Source organism: Peromyscus eremicus, chromosome 1, assembly GCF_949786415.1.
Source record: "Peromyscus eremicus chromosome 1, PerEre_H2_v1, whole genome shotgun sequence".
NCBI lineage: Eukaryota > Metazoa > Chordata > Mammalia > Rodentia > Cricetidae > Peromyscus > Peromyscus eremicus.
The window spans coordinates 101,771,091-101,796,356 of record NC_081416.1 but is presented as its reverse complement, the minus strand read 5'-3'; the positions used below and the strand labels follow the sequence as shown (position 1 = coordinate 101,796,356).

The 25,266-nt window shown below is 36.9% G+C and overlaps 1 protein-coding gene across 1 annotated transcript in view; it reads right to left on the bottom strand.

The window, feature by feature from the left end:
- Emsy (EMSY transcriptional repressor, BRCA2 interacting) overlaps window positions 1-25,266 on the bottom strand; it is a 75,152-nt gene that overhangs the window by 33,863 nt on the left and 16,023 nt on the right. The window contains exons 6-11 of the mRNA XM_059270824.1: window positions 24,729-24,904; window positions 20,111-20,367; window positions 12,635-12,917; window positions 8,456-8,707; window positions 3,262-3,411; window positions 943-1,113 (exon numbers count right to left, since the gene is read on the bottom strand). Of these exons, the coding sequence (XP_059126807.1) occupies window positions 943-1,113; window positions 3,262-3,411; window positions 8,456-8,707; window positions 12,635-12,917; window positions 20,111-20,367; window positions 24,729-24,904 (1,289 nt within the window). The remainder of the gene's footprint in view (window positions 1-942; window positions 1,114-3,261; window positions 3,412-8,455; window positions 8,708-12,634; window positions 12,918-20,110; window positions 20,368-24,728; window positions 24,905-25,266) is intronic.

Here is a 25,266-nt window from a genome sequence, read left to right as displayed (position 1 = left end):
TTGGCAAGCACTGGGTTTTCTCACTTACACTTAAGAGTGGAGCCAAAATTAACAGCTTTGAATACAGAGCTTTATGCCAACACCATGCTCTGTTCTGCTTTTTTCCATTCTCTGAGTTATCAGCAACATAAAATACTGCCAGAAACTTTATTCCTTTCATTTTAAAAATGTTAGAACAACTCACCCGGGGCAGACAAAACATGATTAGTCTACAAAAATAGTAGACAGCTAAAATCCACAAGGCTTGCTTAGTCAGATCATTTACATAATTTTAATTAAAAATAATAATCAATGAAAACAAATGCCACATTAACATTCTACTTCAGAATCTGCAACCCAAATACTGTAAAGATTAATGAGCCAATAAAAACCAGGTACTGTTCCAACATACCAATAAATAGGCAGAGAGTTGGTTTTACTATCTCAGTAAAATAATTTTTAAAAGTAAACATCACGAATGGTGAAAAACAAAGATATTCAAATATTTTATGTTTAATAAGCTAAAGTGACATTAGTAACTGCAAATCCGAACTATGTTCCTGAAACATATTCAGATGCAAATACAGGTTCTTCCATTATCCTTTTTGCAAACATTGGACAGCTTCATGTTACCTCTAAATCCTCATGTGTCCATTTGTAAAGTTGGCACAATACCTGAAGTTATATAGAGTCTAAAAGGGCTGACAAATGTGAGACTATTTTTTAAATGAAAAATCCCTATGCAAACATAAACCATAATTTTGCACTGTGACTTAAAACTAAATGCTCTTTCAACTTTAGACTTACCAAAAGCTGTGTTTAATCATTACATATAAGGACTGAAAACAAAGTGTCAAATTTTGAAGCAAAACCTGGTGTTTAATAGAGTCCTGCTGTAGAGAAACTTGGCTTTTCTTCTAACCAAAAATCACCATGCTTTTAACATATTCTAGACATACCTACCAGACACCATATTACTGCTAATTATCTTGCCTCCCAAGGTAGCTAATGATTTGGGTACTACAGTAATGATGCTACCACTGGTCGTTTTCACATAGGCTGCAGCTCCAGGGCTTGTGGCTACTCGACCTAAGGACGGGCTCACTGCTGGCCGGGTGTAGGTGGCCTGAGTACCTATAAGAAGACAGTAGTGAAAAGAAAACTTATCAAAAATTTTAACTTATAAAAAGAATGATAATTGTACAATTTTACTATAGTTCAATGTCATATACATCACTTTAACTTGAAAAAGTAATTGTAAGGTGTCAAGACATTCATTTACAACTTCACAGCCAGTTTTCAATGTGTATAGCAAAAACCAATGCCAAGTTGATTCAAATTAATTTTACATGTAAAACTTTGTGATGTGTTGCATCAAATTACTAGCCCAAGAAAAGGTAGACCCTCCTACCCCTTCTCCTGCTATCTTTATGTCAGAGCACTGTAAGTGTCTCTGTAACAGCTACTTAAGGTCCCTATGTCTGGTTGATACTGGCCCAGAGCAAAAGTTAATGTCACCATTCAGCCATTAAGGCAATATTTATTTAAAATTTTATAACTTTTCTGTTTTTTACCTGCCACTCTCTAAAGAGATTTCCATCTTTTTTTGTTTGTTTATTTTTGGTTTTTTTTTTTTTGTTTTTTTGTTTTTTTAGAGACAGAGCTTCTCTGTGTAGCTTTGGTGCCTGTCCTGGATCTCGCTCTGTAGACCAGGCTGGCCTTGAACTCACAGAGATCCACCTGGCTCTGCCTCCCGAGTGCTGGAATTGAAGGTGTGCGCCACCACCGCCCAGTGAAATTTCCATCTTTTAAAGTATCATTCTATCATTTTACTAGAGATATAGTTGAAACTGCCAAGAATTGCCAGGAACAGTTTTTAGACTAAAATTACCTCTATTTACATAATTTCTCAACTTTAACTGACTTATTGGTAAATCTATCTTTCCATCTCTCTCAAAAGATTTTATACCCTTTTCTACTATTTCTATGACTTTTCTCTTTCACAAAGGATTAAAAACTAATCAGATGAGTCTGTTGCAGTTTCTTATAAACCCAGTAACTCAGAAAGACTAGTCCTACAAGAAGGATCAGCCTCAGGAAAAATGAAGAGGAAACGGAGAAAAGACTAAGATGGCATTTGCTTAAACTGAAGTGAGATTCAGAGAACACTGTAACAGACATTTTCAAAATATCCCACCTCAGAAAAAAAATACCTTTAGGTTAGGAAGTCACTTACTTTAAAAACTTATAACCACTACAAGCATAAGAGGAACATTAAGAAGAGTTAGTCTGCTCACAGAATATATCTGAACCAGAAAAAAAGTCTAGTGCAAAGTAAACATAGTACAGGGGTATAAAGTTTGAATGCTTTGAATTATAACAACAAAACCAAAAACTTCTACTTAAAAAAAAAAGAAAGCAAGAAAGAAACCCTGTTGCACTATAAATACAGAAACATGACCCAGTATTGCTATAGGTCTAGCTTTTATGCAGGTTCTAGGGATTTGAACTCAGGTCCTTACACTTGCATTTTAACAAGTGCTTTTACACACTGAGCTATCTCCTTAGCTCCTGACTGGATATCATTTAACACTTAGAAAGTTCACAAAGAGTGGTAATTTAAAAAGCTCTTCTTTGTTACTACCTCTAGCACAAATTGATTGCTTGTCTATCTGGGAACAACGGCATGCTTCCATCAGTCTAGGCAATCCTTACTACACTGTAATGTAACATGGACTTTTATGAGTAACATCCTTGTGAGTTGGACATGTTTTCAGTTACTCAGCAAATCCTGACTGAGCACCTACATATAGTGAATAAATGGATTTGTTCCCTTAATTCCATAAAGCTTATTGTCCAATATGGATAAAACAACTCAAACAACTAGATAAGTAAAAATTGGAGTAACTGCAATAAAGAAAAATAACAGAGGACTATGAAAAAAAAATATATCAGAGAGAGCTAACTTCAGGGGTCAGCACAGGAGTTGAGGGAGTCAAGAAAGACCTTTTGAAAACTATGCACCTGATAAACCTGTGTGGTGGCCCACACCTATGATCCTTGTACTCAGAAGGTAGGGACAGGAGGATCAAATATGAGTTCAAGGTCATCCTCAGCTACATACAGAGTTCTAGGCCACAGACTCTGTCTCAAAACAAAATAAAAAAGACTTCTTTGTAGAACTGTTTCATTAACTTTTAGATATGCAATGTCAACACACTGCTGGTATGGGAAGTTATTTGATGACTTATGAATGAATGGACTGATGCTTGTGAAACTTACCGGTAGGAGTAGTTACCAGTTTAGTTGTCATAATTGCACCATTACTGCTAACCACCATAATAGGGGAATTGCTACTGGTGGGTAGAGTTGCAGTCACTGGTTTGGGTAAGATTTTACTTGGTTGAACCTGCTGTGTGATGATTTTAACACCTTTGAAAGAAAAAAGATAAATCTCAGTACAAATAATTTTAAAAGAATGCCACTTAGCCCATTAGGGCAATAGTTACACACATTTATTGAATCTTACTCTAGAGATCCTTTTTTACACTGATGAAACTCTATGCTTTCATTGCTCAAATTCCTCTTTCCTAAATTCTCCCAATTCAAGAATGCAGCTATAATTTTATATTAACAGATTTCTTAAAGAAAACTAAATATGGACTTTTATCTATGGCGGTGAGCATACGAGCTTTCAAACCAGTTAGCAAAAGCAAATCTGTTCCATACAAATACTTGAGAAGGGACTAGCATAAGGCAGCACAAGCAGTCCACACAGCCCTTCCAGATTCTCAGCAACAAAGACTTTTCATGACTCAGAACTGACATAATAAGCTGATAAAAACTTAACAGGCTAAGAATAGTTTTTGTTTGATTTTCTTTTAAATGGCCGTCTCATCTTTTTTGTATTGAGATAGGGTCTTATTATATAACCAGTGCTGGCCTGGAACTCAGTGAGTAGTCCAGCCTGGCCTGGAACTACAGAGTCTACTGCCTTTGCCTTTTGAGTGCTAGGATTACAGATGTGTGCCACCATGCCCAACTTAAAGTTCTTGTTTTTGTTTGTTTGTTGTTAATACTGTTGAACCCAGGGAGTCAGACATACTAGGTAAGTGTTCTACCACTAAGCTATATACTAAAGTCCTAAAATAGCTTTCTAAAAAAGCATTTTAATAACTTGCTTTACCAAATATAGAATGCCAAAAAAGGCCACATCCGTATATTGTAACTATATAAAATATGCATGTGAAAAAGAACTCAAAGGTAATATACAATAAATACAATAAAAATGTTATGGATGTTGGGACTTTTTAACATTTAAAAATTTTTATATTTACAATGCTATGATGTTTACATTGGCATTCCAAACATAAAGTACTCATTAAAAAGTATGAGATCTAGTTACAGTTCTAAATTGGCGGTAACTAAAGAAGAAAAATTTAGTGGCATTTCTCCACCACTAATCTTTTGAAGACATACATAAAACATTCTCATAGAGAAAATTAAGAATTGTATTATTTTTGGTGTAGTGTGATAGCTTATCTTGACTGTCAATTTGACAGACTTTAGAATCACCATGGAAGCAAACCTCTGGGAATGCCTGGAGGGATTTTCCAGTCTAAATTAAGGAGGGAAGATCTGCACTGTTCCATGGACTCTGATCCTGACTAAAAAGAAAACAGGAACCAAGCAGGAGCACTGCCCACTCTCTGCTGCCTCACTTCAGACTCACTGCGCCCAGCTGCCTCAAGCTCCTGCCACCGTTACTTCCCCACCGTGGTCTTCTAACTTCAAGGCAAAGTAAACTCTTCCTTTCCTAAATGGCTTCTTTCACAACAGGGAAGTATCTAATACAGGTGGGGATTTAAGCTGAGACATTAAGGAAAGAAATAGTTCTACATATTTAGTAGCTTTAAGTAATTATAAACTATTAGCTAAGAAAGAAATTAAAATTATGGTATTTGGGCATAATTAATTAGTTAAGTAACTTAACTCTCATGATTCTATTTTTTTCTACAAAATAAAAACCATTCAGTATATGCCTTATAGGCTATTGTAAGGATTAAATAAATTTGTAAAGTATCTAATACATGTCAAGAATTCAATAAGTATTGTGGAAATAGTTCTGAATATAATGAACTATAAGCAGCGATGTTATACAAGGAAAAATTATTTCTAGTATTTCTTACTAATGAACCATAATCCTGTATAACGCTCATGCAGAAAGAAGCTCCACGAAATAACTACACAGAAAAAAACTCACAAAATCAAAAGACAACTCTACTCAGTCCTATGCAAATCAACTGATAATCTGTACCAAATAATAACATTTCAAGAAAATATTATTTCTCAAAACTGACCATGAAAAAGAGAGCAAATCAAATAAACGAATTTCCAAAGAAGTTCTTAAGAACTCCAACCCTCTCAGAAAGTGGCAGGCCTAGAAAGTTGCCCTCAGAAGGACAGTCATTTCAGTGCACTAAACCATTCTGCAGAGCCATGCCTGGTGCAATGGCATGAGGAGCTCTTCAATCCACACAATAGACTGAACAATGGAACTAATGGAAGTTATAAAACAACCATCATTAAAAGGCTCTGGAGACCCCAGGATGGCTCCACAGGTAAAAGAACTGACATCAAGCCTGACCACCTGAGCTCCATCCTGAAGACCCACACAGTGGAAAGAGAACGCATTCCTGTAAGGGGTATTCTGACTTCCACATGCACAACATGGCACACATGCATGCACAAATGAATGCTCTCACACAGCACATGTGCACATACACACATATGCACACAAAATATAAATACAATGCAATAAAGGAGAATGCTCTGTGTGGTGGTTTGAAAGAAAGTGGCCCCCAAAGGGAGTGGCACTATTAGGAGGTATGGCTTTGTTGGAAGAAGTGTTTCACTGTGGAGGCAAGCTTTGAGGTCTCATAAATGCTCAAGCTACACCCAGTGAGACAAACCATTTCCTGTAGCCTGCATATCAAGATGTAAAATTCTCAAGCTTCTCCAGCACCATGTCTGCCTGCACGCCGCTATGTCCTACCATAATGATAATTTACTAAACCTCTGAAACTGTAAGTCACCTCATTAAATGTTTTCCTTTATAAAAGTTGCTATGGTCATGGTGTCTCTTCACAACAATAACCCTAACTAAGACACTCTGGAAAGGGGTCTTATGGCAAATAGCAAACACAGAAACATCTCCCCACCAAACCTAAAAGTTGAAGTCAAGTTCTGTGACATCTGAGCCAAGACCATTTCTCTTTTCCCTCACTCAGCGCAGTAAGTTGGTAATTCTACTCCAAACTGCTACAGTCATAGAGTGCTAGGTCTCTTCTGCATAGCTCTTATCCAGAGGACATTCTTTTCAGGAAAAACAGGATTTTAGCTTATCCTCACAGTTGCTTAATGCTAACTGAAATACCACAGAGAATAATGCCAATCCATAGTAGAATCCACTAGAATCGAATACCAAAAGGATAACCAAAAACAAACAACAAACAAAAACAAAACAAAAAACCTCTAAACATTTGGAAATAAAATAGCATAATTCTAAATAAATCAAAGAGGAAGTCCCAGGGGAGGTTTCAGAACAAAAACTTTAAGAAAATGACAATATATAAAAATACATAGAATGCTGACAAAATAGTGCTGAGAAGGATTTATCAAAGCATAGTTATATAGACGTAGCAGAACTAAATGCTAAATGTATAGAAAAAAAATCTTTAATCAATAATCCACATTCCAGTCTCAAGAAGCTAGAAAAGCAAAACAAAGCCAAAGAAAACAAAACAAAACAAAAAATAATGAAACCAAAAACTGAAAAATGACAGAAAATAATCAATGAAGCAAAACTATGAAAATCTGAAAAAAAACCCTCAATAATAATGAAACTCCTAGAAAGCCTGATAAAGAAAAATATCATTAGGACAGTCCTTGTAGCCATTTAAAGGATAATAAGAACTGATAGTGATAACTATCATTTTGACAACTTAAACGTGAATGAACTTAAAAACCATAAACTACCAAAGCTCAACAAAGATAAAATGGCTAATCCAAATAGTTTTCCTACCATTAAAAAAAAGTAAGTTCATAATTTAAATGCTCCCAAAATAAAAATCTCCAAACCCAGTGATTCATTGAAGTCCACTAAATAGCTAAGGAATTAATACAGTCTTCCCTAATCTCTTCTAGAAAACTGAACACTTCAAACTCATTCTGAGGCCAGTAGTACTTGATAACCAAACTAGACAAAGACACTGCAAGACAACTGTCTATCAACATCCGCCAAGGCAGATAGATGATCTGAGGAACTGAGTTCAGATCCCAGCATCCACACAGATGCCAAGCAGGTGTGGTATCCTGCCTATAATCCCAGTGTTCTAGAGGTGGAAGGTGGAGACAAGGGATCCCAGAGCAAGCTGGGTAACTAAACTAACCAAATTGGCAAGCACTGAGTTCAAGTGAGAATCCCTGCCTAAACTTATCAGGTAAAGAGTTATCAAGGACACCAGCATCAACCTCTGACCTCTACATGCACTTGCACACATGTGCACAGAAACCTACACACACATTACACATATATATATACATGCATATACACACTCACCACATACACAGATTTAAAAACAAAACTCTCTCATGGACAGAGATAAAAACTAAAACCACTGATGTATAAGAAAAAATTATATATCATGACCAAGTGAGGCTTATTTCATATATGTAACTGGTTAAAAAAAAAAATCAACCTATGTGATCCAACACATCAGCAGCTAAACACAAAAACAAGTCTTTGGTAGTCACAGCACCTAAACGTGAGAGAACATTGACAGAAACTAACATGTAGTAATAATGAAAGGCCCCAAGAAAGTGGAAATGTCACATTCTCAATTCAAAAAGCACTTACAAAAATTCTGTAACAGGCCTCCCCCTCAACGCTGAAAGACCCAATGCCTGCTACTCAAGACAGAGATGAAGGCAAGAATGTCTATTCTAGTCACTCCTACTTATACATTCTAGCTAGTGAATTAAGACAGAAAAGAAAGAAGGAAATAAGGGAGGAATACTGATTGGAAAGGAAGAAAAACACTGTCCTTATTTACAGATGACTTAATGAAATACATCCTGCATATATAGGAATCCAAGAAATCTATGTAGATACTCCCATAAATAATGAAGTTCACCAGGCTAGGAGGAGGATTCAAGTTTCGTAACTTGCCTACACACCAACAATAAACAAGTGAAATGGAAATTAAAACCATGATATCATTTAGAGTCACTCTAAGAAAACCAGACACTTAGGGCTATAGCTTAAAAAGCATTTATAGGCATTTCCTACTGGAAACCATAAAACACTGAAGATCTAAATAAACAGGAAGACACACTATGCAAATGACCTACAGGACCAGGAGAACTGCAAACTGAGGATAGCAGCAGACCTCATGCACATCTTCCAGTTAGTTACCTGACTCCTGTTTGATCTGGATGGTAGGTTTGATACCAGGTGGCAATGGTGACTGCTGGGGCTGCTGCTGAGACACTGCGGAAGGCTGGGCCACTGGCTGTTGTGTCTGCTGTTGCACTTGGTGTAACTGCTGCTTAGGAGACTGCTGATGCTGTTTAGGAAACTGTGCAAGAATCTGGGTAGGGGCACTCACTAAGCTTTTGGGGGAAGGAAGTCTTGTGGATGCCATTTTGATTGCTGATGTGGATACACCTATAGAAAAGTAAAGAAGATTTAGGAAGAAGGGATTTGTGGGTGAGTCAAAACAAGGAGGATTTGGACCATTCCATCAGCCAACTAATATCTTGGGAACACAAAGGATCAAATGTAAAGTCAACTGTTATAAAAAACATCTATTAAGTAGACTAATTACAACGCCCACTCTTGGTTACAGTCTTGCTTCATTAACAAGCTTCTAATTTTTCTGTAACCATCTTACTTGTTTCCATTGTAGTTTAATTCTATTACCATTGTTGGTTGCTAGTCTAATTTTTTTCTTCCTTTCTAACAAAACCATGTTTTTCCCCTTGAGAATCCACATTCCTGGGCATTGGCATACATGTGCATGGAGGCTTGTCCCTAAATCAACTTTAGAGGGTAATTCTCAATTGATCTAAGCTTGCCATGGTACTCCATTACTTTTCCCAGCAATAAGGTAAAGCTAGTTATAGCCAACATGCTATGAGAGGAATCTCTTCCTGGAGAGTATCTAGGTAAGATCTTCTCTCTTTTCTAGGAAGGCTACACAAAAAGGAATTTTCTCTTTTTCCTTTGGATATTTTTATGGCTGGCTATGATATCTACATGTACTCATCTAACCAATAGTGAAGTTCTGAAATAATAAAGTTACTTAAAAACCAACACCTATTTACTGGCAGTCATTCATTCAATCACTCGTCACATTTTGCAAATAAATTTAGACACTAATCCAGCCAGATTCCAGAATAATTAATTTATTGTACATTTGGATGCCCAAAAGAATACAGGGAATACCACTAAATCAAACATATTAGTCCTTCTTTGGAAGAATTACGAATGAAGCTACATTGGTAATTTTGACTAAATATGTGCTATGGTTTGAGTATATACCAGAGCCCATATGTTGAAATTCAATCCCCAATGTAAAGCCTTAAAAAGCTAGAAACTTCATCTAATTTAATGACTATAGGTTAGAAGTAGAATCTTTAGAACACCATTAAAACTAAGCAGGGTAGTCAGGGAGGAACCCATGACTGAATATCAATGGCTTTTTAAGAGAAAAGGAACTCAGAGAAGGCACACAAATGCACTCCTGTCTCTTGCCATATGACTGCTATGCACTATCCTGCAGATCTGAAAGCAAGAAAGTCATTACTAGATGCAAGTTCTTGATCTTGGATTTTCAAACCATAAGCCAAAATAAATCATTTTCCATTATAAAGTTACCCAACCTGAAATACTTCATTATACCAAATTATAATGTATACAATGTATACAATGTATACCTAATTACAATGTAAGATAGTTAAAAGCTGTAACATGAACTTTAGAGAAAGAATGACATCCAATGCCAGGCATTGGTGGCGCACGCCTTTAACCCCAGCACTTGGGAGACTAGGCCAGGCGGATCTCTGTGAGTTCGAGGCCAGCTTAGTCTATAGAGCGAGATCCAGGACAGGCACCAAAACTACGCAGAGAAACCCTGTCATGAAAAAACAACAACAAAAAAAAACAAAAAACAAAAAACAAAAAAAAAACACCAAAAACCCTTTTTATGTAACAAAGTATAAGTTGGGCCAAAGAGATGGCTCAGTGGGTAAAACATTTGCTGTGTAAGCTTAACAATCTGAGTTTGATCCCCAAAACCAACATAAAGGTGGAAAAAGAGAACCAACTCCACAAACCGTCACACTCTGTAACTAACACATGCACACCTTCACACACACACACACACACACACACACACACACACACACACACACAAATAAAAATAAAGGATAAGTGAAGAAAGATAACACATAAAAGTAAGAGTACTGCTTGCTTTGTGTGTTTAAGAAAATACCAAATGGAAAAAAGCAAGAATGGGACAACATACTAGTTTAAGCAGTTTCAATTTTTTAAAAAATCTTATAAAATGATTCTTGGGCTAGTGAGATGGTGTAGGAGTGATTGTCTGTGCTTCACCCCTGAAGCACCACCCCCTAGTAGGCAGCAGGTAACTGCTAGGTACTAGCCTGCACCCGGGGCGTGGCTGAGACAGGGACTGGCAGAGACGGGGATTCCTGTAAGAACTGAAATGCATCTGTGCTCGCTCTCTTGGCTACCTAGTGATCCTGGATGTTGGACTGCAGACCAAGTCAGAGTTCTCCAGAGAACTGCATTGGACTGTGCCTCACCTGTCCTGGATCCCATAACCAACCCCTTTGCTTGCTGTAAGTTGACTCAAAATAAACCCCTTTTGACTATCAGATAAAGTACGTGAAATTGCCTCATTAATTGCCACTATAAGATAGGTCAGCAGATAAAGGGGACTGCCATGCCTGAAGACTTGAGTTGGATCCCTAGGACCCCTGTGGTAGGAGAGAACCAACTCCCACAAGTTGTCCTCTGACCTTCACGTGTGTCATGAATGTGCATGCCCACACAAATATATACAAAAATGCATTCACACACAATACAAATAATTTTTTTTAAAAAAGGAAGAAATCATTCCCCTACAATGTTGTTTTATTTTACATTGTTTTATAAACAAAGATAACAAGGACTTACTATTAGCCACGCATTAGTGAAATAATCTAATACAAGAAGATAAAGTGTGCACATAGGACACTCCCAGAAGTCCCCCTTTTCCCACTGAAGACTCTTGCTCCAGTGTTAGTGAGGCCCAGGAAAATTCACAAAGACATTAATCTAGAATACTAAAACCAGGAAATAATGTAAATAATAAATGAGTAATAAATTGCCAACAGCAACAGAATTAAACAACAATGAAAATAACTGAGGCAATTCTAGAAAGTAGAAACACATCAATGATGCAAAACTGTAGGAAAATGCTATCAAATGAAGTCTGAACTTTTTATTACAGAAACATAAACAACACTGCCAGTGTGGGTAAAAGGGTCAATTTGTTAAAAAGAAGTGTATTGCAATACGACTGTGAGCAACTGGTGGACTTTTCAAATGTTTCTACCGCTCTCTAAAATTCCTGAATCCACTGGTTTCAGGTTTTAAAAACTTTAAAAACATTGCTTAGATGCTAAATGTGGACGGACCATCATGAAACTGGTATGATAGGGAAATTTGACAAGGACAGAATCTCATGGAGTAAGAGAGGAGAACAGAGATGTCTTCAAATTGGTCTAAAGAAAATGAAGGGAGCAATACTAGCAGGTACAACCTAACTGGAATCAACATATATGTAAGCTGAAGCAGGCTCAGGGTAGAAGAACCAAGGTCAGCAGAAGACTGTCACACTATTGTGAAAGGAACTCATTAAGTCCACAGAAAACATGAAAAAAGCATAGAATGAAAAAAATTTCTTACCACATAAGAGATGGTGCCAACAGAATACAAAATGCAATCAGCTTAAGTAATTAGCAATGGAGGGCTAATTTGGAGGGCAAAAGAACAGACCTGAGAGACAACCAAGAAGCTAGTTACAGCTTCCAATCTTGAGCAAAGATTTGGAAGAACCAAATAAGATGCAGTCCTCTAAAAATAAACTATTTTCAAATACACACAAAACACACCAATTCACACCTCTCTCTATGATACCAGCAGCCAACTTTTAAACACCAAATTATAAATTATTCTTTCCAAACATTAAAGTGCACAACCGCATGTACAATATGCTACTAACTTTTATCTAACGAAAAGCCTAAATGTGTGTCTTCTTTGCTTCCATGTTTACAAATGGAAGAACTTAGAAAGGAATGGGGGTAGGGGGATAGAACAGAACAAGGTGTAGCAGCTACAGAGAAGAGAAAATTGCAAACACTTCATTTTCAAGGTAAGGGAAGAGGAGCGCAAGCCATCACTGACCCAACACACACACACACACACACACACACACACACACACACATTCACTCCCCACCCCACCCCCGTTGTCATCAAAATCCCTCCACACAGGGACAGAATTAAATAGTGGCTCACCACTCACCTTGTGCTACTGTTGACATGACCACGGATGGTGTGGAAGACACCACGGCTGTTACTGCTACTGTACTAGAAATAGGTGATGGCGTAGAACTGCTGTTGCCACTGCTACTGCTGCTGCTGCTGACCAGAGAGGACTGTGGTGCAGTTATAACAACAGGTGGCTTCTGAGTTGTGGAAGCAATGACCGATGTTGGTACAAGCTTAGTGACTGCTGCATAGTTATGGGATTTGGAGAGAATGTTGGGCACGAAGGTTGAACTTGGTGATGTGGTCACTATAATAACCTAAAGGAGGAAAAATAAGTTATTTTCATGTAACTACTATAAACTATCAGTGTATTTAAACTTATATACAATTTAAAACTAAGTTTTGCAATAGAAAAAACAATTCAACAGAGAGGAATATACAGTTAATTAAAAGCGTATGAACACTTTTCTTTACCAGTAATTATCAAAACTACTTAAAAACACCAATTTCAGCAAGTATTTTAAGAGGCAGTGTTCAATGTTGTGCATGATGTGGTTCTGTAAACATCACAATACACCATACACCATTTAGGGGATAAACCCACACCATCAAATGAGAAAGTAATCTGGAGGTATGTTCACTTGTAAATACTTATTGAGCATCTACTATGTGCCAGGCATGGTTCTAGATGCTAAGGATAGAAGAACGAACAAAACTTACTTGCATGGAGTTTACATTCTAGTGCAGAGAGAGAAATAAAAAATACATGACATGTAGAAACAAATGGAAAAGACAATAAACCAGGGTAAAGAAAAAAAGAATGATTAGTGTTGATTTTTTTTTTAAATAAAGTATTCAGTGAAGATCTCTCTGTGAGATGACATTTGAGCAGAAATCAGAATGAGGTCAGGGTATGAACCATGTGCTATTAACACTTAGAAGGGCACTTAGTGGCATGAGGAGTAGGAAACTAAGGCCCCAAGACAAAAGCAAGCTTTGGATGCTCAAGAAGCTTTAAAGATCTGACCGACAGATTGGCATTTATGAGGCACACAACTATTGAGAAGTAATGGAGGACTAGAAAATGTAAAGTCATGATAGTTCTTGTCATTTCATACGATGCAATGCAAGTGGCATCACTTCTCTATGATCTTCCTCCATAAAATTCACAACCCTAATCCAATAAGGAGAAAAACATCAAGCAAACTCTAGGAGGGGGGCATCTTACTAAAACAGCTGACCTGTCAAAGTTACCAAAAAAACAGGAAAACCTGAGAAACTTTCACAGTGAGAGGTATTTAAGGAGACAAAACAGGTAAATATAATGTGGCATCCTGGGTGGGAATCCTGGAACAGAAAAGGGCAGTAGGTAAACCCAAGGAAATTCAAATAAACTATGGACTTAAGTTAATATTAATAATGCATTATTACTATTAATTAAAACAATGCATCATACTAATGAAAATTATTAACAGGGAAAGAGATGTAAAGTATGCAACTTTTATAAATTTTCTGTAAACCTAAAACTGCTAAAAATTTGAATCTATTTTTTTAAAGTATCTATCTGCTAGATGGAAGCTACAGCAGGGGGGTGACAGTAGAGAGAGACAAATTAAGAAGTTCTTATAAACCAGCAGAAATGGTAGTGACCAACATGTTGGTGGGAGCTGTTAGCTACACCTTATAGGTAAACAAGCAGGATGTGCTCCTAGCTGGGTACAGAAAACAGATATAAAGAGAGAGAAGTCAAGGTTTAGCCGGTAAGGCTGGGAAACCATAGACTTAGCAGCAGTGCATTTCACAGAGAATAGCACTGAATAAAAGAGCCATGGCCAGAATCACCCAATGTGTTGAAAAAAGAAAGAAAACCAGTGCAGAAAGCCTACAGCCAAGAGGGTTAAAAGCAGAAGCTGGATCAAATATGAAAGCCAGACTAAAGTACCTGGATTTCATATTAAGAAATGGAAAGATTTTTAAGCACAGAAACAAGATGTGATGTCTATTTAAGAAGATCATTCTAGTTGCCATGAAGTGAGAGGCAAGAGTAGAAGTTACTACAGCAGGCCAGAAAAGAAGTGACAGCAGTTTCTTGGGCTGGAATGTTAGCACAAAGAAAGGGGAGTGATCTGATTCAAATTACTCTGACAAGTAGAGAAACTAAAACCTGTGGACAAATGACAACAGTAGGGTTCCTAGAGCAGAACCCAAAAAAGCTCCTAGAGCTGATACATACATGATCTTACTTAATTGTCCCCAAATCCCATGACACAGATACTATTATTATCCCCATTTCACAGTGAAGAACACAAAAATGACTTATACTTTGGTAGTATGCATCACAGTTTTATTCTGGGGTGAGTAAGCAGTGCTATAGTGATACCCAGTTCTTTGATTAAAACTATTTGTGCCTACCTAGGAGAAAACAAATTGTTTTGAAAAAATCCAAAGAAATTATGGAAGAAATTCTTTTTCAGTTTTACATTGGTCCTAAAGAAAGTCTGAAGTTAAATCAGTCAAAAATTTTCTGAGTGAATTTGTACATGGTATCGACATCAAGGAAACATAACTATACCATTACTATACATTTTCAGTATAACAAAGAATTTAAGACATTAGTACTAGTCCATTACTTTAAGGAGTCTGTTGTTTTAGCAATCAAGACATGTCTTAACCAGCAGACATTTGTAGAAAGTTGGTCAGTATAATCACGAGCAGGCTGGATTAGCAAACAATATGCAATGTTATTGAAAACAACCAAGAAACTATTATACAAACTGAGAAGTGGACCAGTACAGCAATAGGGTCATAAGCCTAAGAACCAAATGAGCCTGCACTTAGATCATCTTGTCTGCCACTTTCAAATGATAGGCCCATAGACATGTTAAAATCTTAAGGCTCAAATTTATTTTTTTCTATAAAATAGGGATAATAATTCCAACTCTACAAAATCATTATAAGGATTAGATGATATAATCTTGTGAAGCATCTACTAGGCACATAGCAGGTGGTCAATATTTGACAATTAACAAATGGTACTTCCTAGAAGCTTACTATTCCTATTTAATGTTAGATGGATATGAATAAAGCATTATAGATCACTTCTATCCAGAAATAATATTGAATATACTGTGTTTGTTTCATTAGAAACATTTTCTTTCCTTCCCTGTCTAATTCTGATATCCCTGAGTATACAAAGAATTCATAGCTCCCAGACGCAAACTAATTAGGGAACTAATGGCAACTGGGTTTCACTTTTGTCAATCTTGAACCACTAGTCACAGCTTTCAAGAAATACAATGCTGATGACTGCGGTACAAAAGAGGATTCACCAGGCTTGGCAGGAAAGTATGCCATAGTTAGTTAGCAAAGTTGGGCATGGAAGGGCAAGTATGCACAGTTCAAGTATTTGAAATTTCAGAATGAAAGCAGGATTCTAACATTAAGAAAAGAATAAATCTAGGGTCTTTAGGAGAACATTTTAGATTACAGATACAAATGATAAAACATAGTTTGAGATTTCAGTACACAAATGATTTCTAATCTGTAAAGAGGCTTCCCAAACTAGAGTTCCACCCTGGAGAAATCACTTACACTTTAAAGTTGCTTATTACAACAGGGGAGATTAAAAGGTTTTGAAGCCAAGTGAACCACACAGTGTTTATTCAGGCCATAATTCAAATTACTGACCTTCTAGCACTCACAAAAACTCCTTAAGAGTGCTGGGACTTGCACCCTAAGGACAAAATGAAAAATATCAATCAAGCACATGAAAGCATAAAGCTATATTCTGTTGCTCTTTGTATTAGTGCTGCATCAATGCTGTTTTAAATGAGGCATATTAACATACGTGGAAATGTATCTATGCTGAAAATGCACAACCTATTTAAATGTGAATACCATTTACAAAATCAGAAACAATTACACTTATGTAAAGTCACTTTACCTATAATAATTAATTGCTAAGTTGACTTAAATACAAATTGTGAGAAATCCAAGGTAAATACAATTATGATAACAGCCTTGGATAAAAATATATTTTAAATCCAATTACCCAGAAAACGAAAAACAAAACAAAACATGGAAAGTGTATTTATTAGTCCTAACCATACTCTAGTTGTCCAAAAATTTTTAAAAATAGATGGCAGAGAAGGAATGAAGTAAGAGAACAGTTTTACAACTGGAACATAGTAGATGCTCAGTAATTATTTGTGGAATAAATGAGGTTTTTTTTATTTAATTTGCCTTAAATGTTTATTTTTTTAAACAGAAGTCAATCTAAATTTCTGAATCTGAAAATTCATGGTATGGTCTATATATGACTTTGGAAATAAATGTGCCTTCTTAAAAGCATGAGTCTAACAACCTCAAATATTCATTCTCACTTCAAAATTCTGAAGATTAAAAACAAGAGTCAATAAGGAAAAAGAAAAAAGAAAATGAAAACAAAGCATTCAGACTCCACTTACAGGGAACCCCATCTGTTACAAACCTTTTTTATGTAAATCTACCAAAGAAGATTTAGAAAGTTAATGATGGTAGTAGGTTACATTTATTAAACACTCATTGTATGGACTATAATTATTTTCAGTGAATAATCTCATCGAATTCTCCTGGTAACTCTTAAGAAGTACTATTATTACTTTTGTCTTAAAAGGAAACAGGTTCAAGCAGTTAGCAAAGGGCCAGTGACACAGCTCTGTGGGAAAGTGCATGCCTAAAATGACCAGAGAGTACTGGAGTCAGATCTAGTTATATGTGTATTGATTTGTTCATTTATTAATTCATTCATTCATTCAACAAATATTAACTAGCATCTAGTATATGCCAAGGCGTTGTTCTAAATACTAGGGAATAGAGTCATGAATAAAACAGAGGTCTAAGCTACCCTCAGCAGTCTATGGGAGAGATAGAAAATAAACTTGTAATTTATAACTTCAACTACTTAACAAACAATGAATAAAAATGAAACACACACTAGGAACAAAAGAATACAGAAAGAGATGCAGGTACTCTTTTAGTTATGGCTTTCCTACCCTATTTCTTGAATACTAAAATCATTTTTAAGTAGATGAAAAGAAAGATTAAAAAAGCCATAAGATCCAGCAACGAAGGCAGTAAAAACATTACAGTAAGATTTAATAACCTGAAGCATAGTCATATAATAGTCAGTTGGTGTCAAGGCCAGCTCAGAAAGCATAATTAGGAGCTAAGAATGATACAGCTCAGTAGTAGAGTACTTGTCCAGTATATACCAGACCGTGAGTTCCAAAACACACACACACACACACACACACACACACACACACACACACACACGGAATAACCATAACACCGTGTAAAAAGTGATATTCAGAAATGCTTACTTGAAATCAAGTAAAAATGCAAACATTATGTTCAATAAACACTGAAATCATCAAAAACAGCTAATTTCAACAGATTAGTGGATAAGGTTTAGTGAACCAGTGGATTCATATATTTAGAATAGTACATTATTACCAGCAAATTAGTAAAATGTTGACTTCCAAAAACACTGCATGTTCTAGGTACATGCTCTGTGTCACATCTTAAATACTCAATCTCACGTAACCCTTATAAAAATCTACTGATTTGGCATTACTCTTGTTTGTTCCTGAGATGAGAAAAGACTCAGAAACACTTATTATCTCAGATACCACAGCACCCTTCCACCATTTACTCCAAAGTACTTGCACCCAAGTTTATAATACTCAAAGCAGGAAACTGGAAGGTTCTTGCCTGATGAATCTAACCACCCTAAGGACAAGTGGCAGAGGAACAAGATAGTTAATGTATCAGTTTCATATGTAAGCTGACTGTCAGACACTTAAGGAAATTCTGAAAAGAAAAACATCACGTAATAAAATGAACTAACAAGTAAGATAAAGAGCATGAAAAAAGAAAACCAAACCAAAAGACTTATGAATATAATCAAATAAAAGAATACAATCATCCTACCAAAAAGCAGGATGTCATTTTTAAAAAGAAAAACAAGGAACATCTACAGAAGAAGGAAGAATTATTAGAAATTTAAAGTATGATGGTTGTCAATTGTGTTAATGCATGCCTGTGATCCTTAGCACTCAGGCATTCAAGATCATCCAAGGCTACATAGTAAGTCACAGGCCAGACTGAACTAAACAGTGAGATCATTTCACCAAGAAAAATAAAGTATGATGACAAAAGTGAACAATTCCATGCAAGTAATATAGGATACTGATCAAAGGTACAGAAAATGACAATACACATTTACCCATATTAGGCTCTCTTCTAACAGCTTTACATATATTATGTATCATACCCAAAGATTTTATAGAAACACTGGGCTTTTTTCCTCTATTTCACAGAGAAAATCTGGGTACAAAGTTTAGTTTCTCCACAGTCAAAAAGCTAGTGGCAAGTTGGAATTAAAATCAAGAAAGTCTAGTTCCAAAACCCATACCCCAAGCCACTATGCTACAGTTGGAGGGTAGGGAGAGCATGGCAAATAGGAATGAATAGTATGAGAAAAATGAAAAGATCCACTCAGAAAGTTCCAAACTCTCAATATGAGATCCACAAAGGAAATGTAAAACATCAAAGAGTGAACCCAAGAACTGATGAGACCTGAAGGCATGAGTAGACAGGATAAAAACTCTAACGACACAATCTAAGGGTCCTGAAGTTTTTGCTGTTTCAGTATTCTAAAGAGTTCCCAAAGACAAAACTAGAAGCTAAAAACCAGAATGGCACCGAGTATCTCAAAAATAATACTAGAAGCTGGAAACGAAGTGAAGAATGTCTTCAAAACTCACAGGGAAAAAATTTCCTTTGTCCACCCAGGGTCTCAAAAACCTTCTCAGCAACTAATACCCTGGGAAGCTACTAAAGGACATGCTTTAGCAAAATAAACTAATAAAAAGGGAAGAACAGAAAGATGCTAAAAAGGAAACCCCAGAAACACAGGTTTAAACATAGGTGTAAAATAAGCCTCAGGTCATCAGAATCCAGACTAATGTGAAGACTTAGGATTGCAAGAACATGAAATTGACAGAATACCAGTAACTTGAGGTCAGAAATGAATGCATAACAGCATACAAAGAATAAAAAGGAAAATAACAATTGTTCACTTACCTATACCCCTTCTTTTTCCTAAGAAACACTTAACTCTACTGGCAAAGCAAAAGCTGACTTCCTACACATAAGACCACATAAACAAAGACTTTAAAACTTTTCTAGTTTGTTCCAAAATGGCATTACAATTACCAAATACAACAAAAGTCCAGAAACACATCTGCTAACTGTCACCTTGAGCAAACCATTTGGCACCTAAGCCTCATCTTTAAAATGTGAATAATAATACCTATCTCCAATATTTTATGTGCAGAATTGAACAGAGGTGTGAGCATTCCCAGCATAATGCCAAGTGCACAGTAAGCACTCAGTACATGACCATCAATTCTAAATCACACTACGTGAAAGAGACAGAACAACTGAGACTCCTTCCACCACATACCTTCTGTGTTGTGTTTGTCGTCTGTGTCGACGGTTTGGTGAAAGTTATTTTCACAGGTGACATGTGGGGTGGTAAGGAGTTGGCAATGCTCTGCATGATGTTGCTCATCTTGGGACTGCCACTCACAGGCACAGTGATGGTCTTTGAGACTGGAACAACGGCCTTTGGAACTTCTTTCAGGACCACAGGAGAAGAACTCGAAGAGTTTGTTCGCCTGCGTTTTCTGGGTTTTTCATCTTCATCTGAACAGCTGACACCTGAAAGACAGGAATAGTATTCCTACTCACACAAAACTAGCATTGCCTCTTATACTTTATTCTGTAAAATGTGTCATCCTTCGCCTCTCCCTTTACTTATTTTTATTTTATGTACATTAGTGTTTTGCCTGCATAGTATGTCTGTGTGAGGGTGGCAGATCTTGGAGTTACAGACAGTTGTGAACTGGCTAATGTGGGTACTGGTAATTGAACCCAGGTCCTCTGGAAGAGCAGTCAGTGCTCTTAAGCATTGAGGCATTTCTTCAGTCCCACCTCTCCCTTTCTTTTATGCCCAATCTACCACTAAAGTTCTACAAATTTCCCTCAGAAAAGTTGTCTCTCTGAACACCCACCATCTTTTCCTTAAACTACCACTCCATTCAGAGATTGTCTCCTGCTTGGATTTTATCAATACCCTCCTAAAAGACACTCCTGCATCTTCCCATTTCTATTCTATACTCGTCTATGCTACAGCAAGTCAGGAAATTTCATAACTGAGATGCACAGCCTAAAATTCCCTAAGTCTGTATTTCCCTATCCTCTCAAAATACCTACCAGACCAAAATTCAAGGGCCCCTATCTTTTCAGACACAAAATACCATTACCCTAATTCTGTGCTCCTCTAAAATCTTGACCAACTAATTTTCTTACCATTGCCCAAAAATGCTTTGGCACCCTCTTATCTGAGTCTGTATATTATATTTTTCTTTGAAGAACACCACCAGCCTCATAGACCCCTCTTCATCCTATCATCATCCAGTAAGCCACCTTCTCAGTGAAGCCTCCCCTTCCTCAATGCAGAGCTAATCCACCTCTCCTCTGGGCAGAAGTACATAAAGTACTTTGTACATCCTGTTCTGTACCACTTAGCACATGACAATATAACTGTCTACACATCTCCCATATTAATGAGCTCTCAGACAAGAAGGACAAAGTCTGTTTTGTCTCCCTTGGGTTAGTGACTTGCACAAAGTTGGTGAATGAATAATAAAAACTACTAATGATATAGTTCTTGTAATTTGAAAGTGCATTAGTTTGTGAAATAGTTTCTTCATGTTTGAGATTCATTAAGAGTAGTTTTAAAAGTGGTTTTAAAAATTAGTCCCGGAGAGTCATTCCTAAAGACCACATTGGTTAAATCTACAGAAACCTAAGATGAACTTAACAGTCCATGATTCTTGGCATTTTTATAGCCTAAAAACCTCAATTCTTTTGTAGATTTTATAAAAATCATCTGACAAATAAATAAAGCAATGTACATAGGAAATTTCTACAGAGCATACATAAGAATTATATAGCATGACCCACGGAATTGGAAATAAAAGTCTTTAGAGCTTCAATTTTTAGACTATACTGTTGTTCGAATCTTAGATGGTCTTTTAATAAAAAACTCAGAGCCAGATATCAGGGTGAAAGCTGAAAGATCAGAGAAGCAGAGCAGCCAGCCACTAGTTCTTACCTCTACAAAATCCTCAGCCCAAAGGGAGTGAGTCTCTGTTTCCTCACGTCTTATATACCCTTCTCTGCCCTGCCATATTACTTCCTGGGACTATAGGCATGTGTGCTTCCCAAGCAAAGGCATGAGATCTCAAGTGCTGGGATTAAAGGTGTGTGCCACCACTGCCTGGCTCTGTTTTCTCTCCTATACTGGATCAATCTCACGTAGCCCAGTGTAGCCTTGAACTCAGAGATCCAAATGGATTTCTGCCCCCTGAATGACAGGATTAAAGGAGTGTGCCACCACTGCCTGACCTCTATGTCTAATCTAGTGGCTGGCTCTGTCGTCTGATCCTCAGGCAAGTTTATTAGGGTACACAATGTATCACCACACTATACAGAACTGGCAGTGACCTAGAAGCCTAAAAAAAAAACAAATGTCACCTCTAAAATCTATAAGAAAATCAAGTTTATTACTATATTGAGACCATTAAAATCAAATACTAGTGATAAAAAGCAAAGCAAACGAAACACAAAACAATTTTTGAAATAAAATTAAGAGACATTGATGCAAGAAAACCTGGGCATCAAACTGTTTTTTAGAGCCAGGTATGGGAGCACAGCAGTGACCCCAGCACTCGAGAGGCTGATGCTGAAGGATCACAAGTGTGAGGCCAGCCTGGGCTATACAGTGAGATTCTGTCTCAGAAAAGACTATTATTTAGAGCGGAGTAGAATTGGGAGTTTAAAACTGCAAATAAAAAACTTTTTTAAAGACTGTATCAAGTAGAAACATAAAAGGGAGCCTCTAGAATGAGTTACTGAATGTAAGAACTGGATGATACATGGAATAATTCAAGAAAACACTGCAAAGACTGGAATTCTGGGAAAACATTGACTAGTCACATAAGCACAGTTCCATAGGAATCAAAAGATGTGAAAACCTAAAGGACAGCACTATGCAAAGGCAGATTTCCCACAGAGCAAAACATGATGGTATTTCTCAAACCCAGAACTGACGAAAGAGCAAATACCTAGTCAGATAGACAGATAAGAAGTCTTCAGAACCTTCAAAAGCTAACCACTGAAAACAGCTTGTGGCCCGATGACTGATTCCAGAAAAGCAGATCTAATCAAAGCTCAGACTGTAGCATTTTGTCCAGAGGGCCTGGTAACACTGACACATCACTTACTTTTGACATAAACAGTACTTCCACTTGGCAAGACAACTACACTGGAGGCAGGACTGGCAGGTCTTGGAGACTTAACCGTTGCTACGCTGCCACTTGGAACGGGGGTAGAGGTTGGGGTTGACGTGGTACTTGTGTAGGAATAGCAAACCACTACTGAAGGAATGATATTAAAAAAAAAAGTTTGCTGTTAACTTTCACTGCAGCTGTCCAGATATACAATTACTTTTATTGCAGGCCAACTTTATCATTTTCATGTGATCAGAAGCTAGATGCTAGCACAAGGTACTAGACTCAAGGGTTAGAAACTATTTTGAAAATCACTTAAGGGGTCTTCCCAAGTATTTACCAGCTTAGCAACAGGTAACAGTGAATGGAGAAGAATGGAGGTACAAAGCAATCAAGTTTAAAACTATTTTGAAAAAAAGAAAAAACATTTCTCATAAGGCAAGAACTGGACAACAGGCACAAACCTGAAGTACTCTTTAATACCAATAGCATCACCAACAATATTAACTTTCCCCTAACCATAGCAATTTCCAAAGCACTTACTGGAGAAACAAACTAACTCTTCTGTCATTTGCCAACCAAGTGGGACAACGCTAACTAAAATAATGGTGACATCAAATTTCAACCTCTTTATCTTTCAATGAAAGGACACAACTCAGGAACACTAAGAACAGCCTGGAGTTACCCTGTACTGAGTGCCAGATACTACACTCAATCTTTTCCACCATCACCAACTCTCACACTACATTCTCCTTAAAGATGAAGAGTCCATAGTTTACGAAGAAAATGCTAGGAAATGACAAACTTAGATCCAAACACCTATTTTATTATTAGAAACCCAACCCTCTTCCCATTCTACCAGCTACCAAAGGAAAAGGTCAAAGTGGGAAGAGAGGAAATATAACTGCCAACAATGAAGGAAACAGGAACCCAGTAGAGGCTAAGTTTGCACAGATAATTTCTTCCCTGAAAAAACATAGCTTTCTTTGGCCGAGCCAAGCCCAGCCAAGAGTGAAAACTGTTTCACTCTATGCAAAGCCCACCACTAGACAAGACAAAGCAATTTCTCAAAGTAATCGGGCAAACACATTGTCTTTAGAGTTGCTTTTGATCCGAGCATACTTTCAAATTTCATATCACCTTGGTAAGAGAATTTGAAGATTGTTTAAAGCATGTCAATTACTAGATTAAGTGACAGTAAGAAAGTACTCATTGACTGGAACAGAGAGGCTCCATGTACCGTTGATTCGAAGAAACAAAACATTTTTATTTCCTGGAGCCATCAGTTCAGCATCTTTTATCCAGCAAGTATTTCTGTCATCTTGTTTATTCTCTAATGCCATTCACTAAGTCCTTCCACTCACCTTGAACAAGAGACACACACAAGGCATGGTAGCTCATGTTTGTAACCTCAGCAGTAGGGAGGCTGAGATGAAAGGACTACCTCAACCTGGGTCCAGCCTGGGCTACAACGTTTGGTTTGGTCTTAAAACCAAACCAAAGCAAACAAAATAAGACAAATGTCAGAAATTCCATCTGAGAAAACTTTTTCAGTGATTAACATAATTTTCCCTTTGAAGTAAAGAAATCTGATTTGATGGAGACTAAAAACAGTTTCTAGTTTCAGAATGAAAAACATACCAATCTCATCATTTTTAAGCACTTACTAAAAATAGATGAAAAGTCCTGAGAAGAATTATCTCTAACAGCAGCATTCCTACTCACCTTCTTTGCTTGCTGTCTCTGCAGGCACGGGAAGGGATGCATTGTGCTGGACAGCTGCGTTGGCCACAGCATTTGCTGTTACGGTGAAGGCAGTCTGGGGAACCAGCCGGGGCATCAGTGGTACCAATCGACGCCCTTCAATGGACCATTCTGAAGAGCTATTAGGTCCAGACATACTAAACAAAAGAGAAAATGCTGCTACAAGGGTTTGCACTTGCTAAAAATGAGTCAAACAAACATAACTTTTTAAATGACAAAAAGTACCCTGAATTCTGGAGAGGCTTCATTTTAAGCAAGCAAGATCAAACTTAGGTACAATTAAAATCAAGAAATGCCACACACTGAGGTTCTTACACACTTTATTCTGTAATCTGAGTAACTACAACTGAAAATTTTTTCTATGCTTTGAAAATAAAATGGGTATTATTTTTGTGAAAATTTGTGAAATTGGGTTTCACAAATGAAAACAAGTATTTCTACTAATAAAATTAACTTTTAGAACTTAATTTTATAATTACACCAAGAAAGTAAAAGCGCT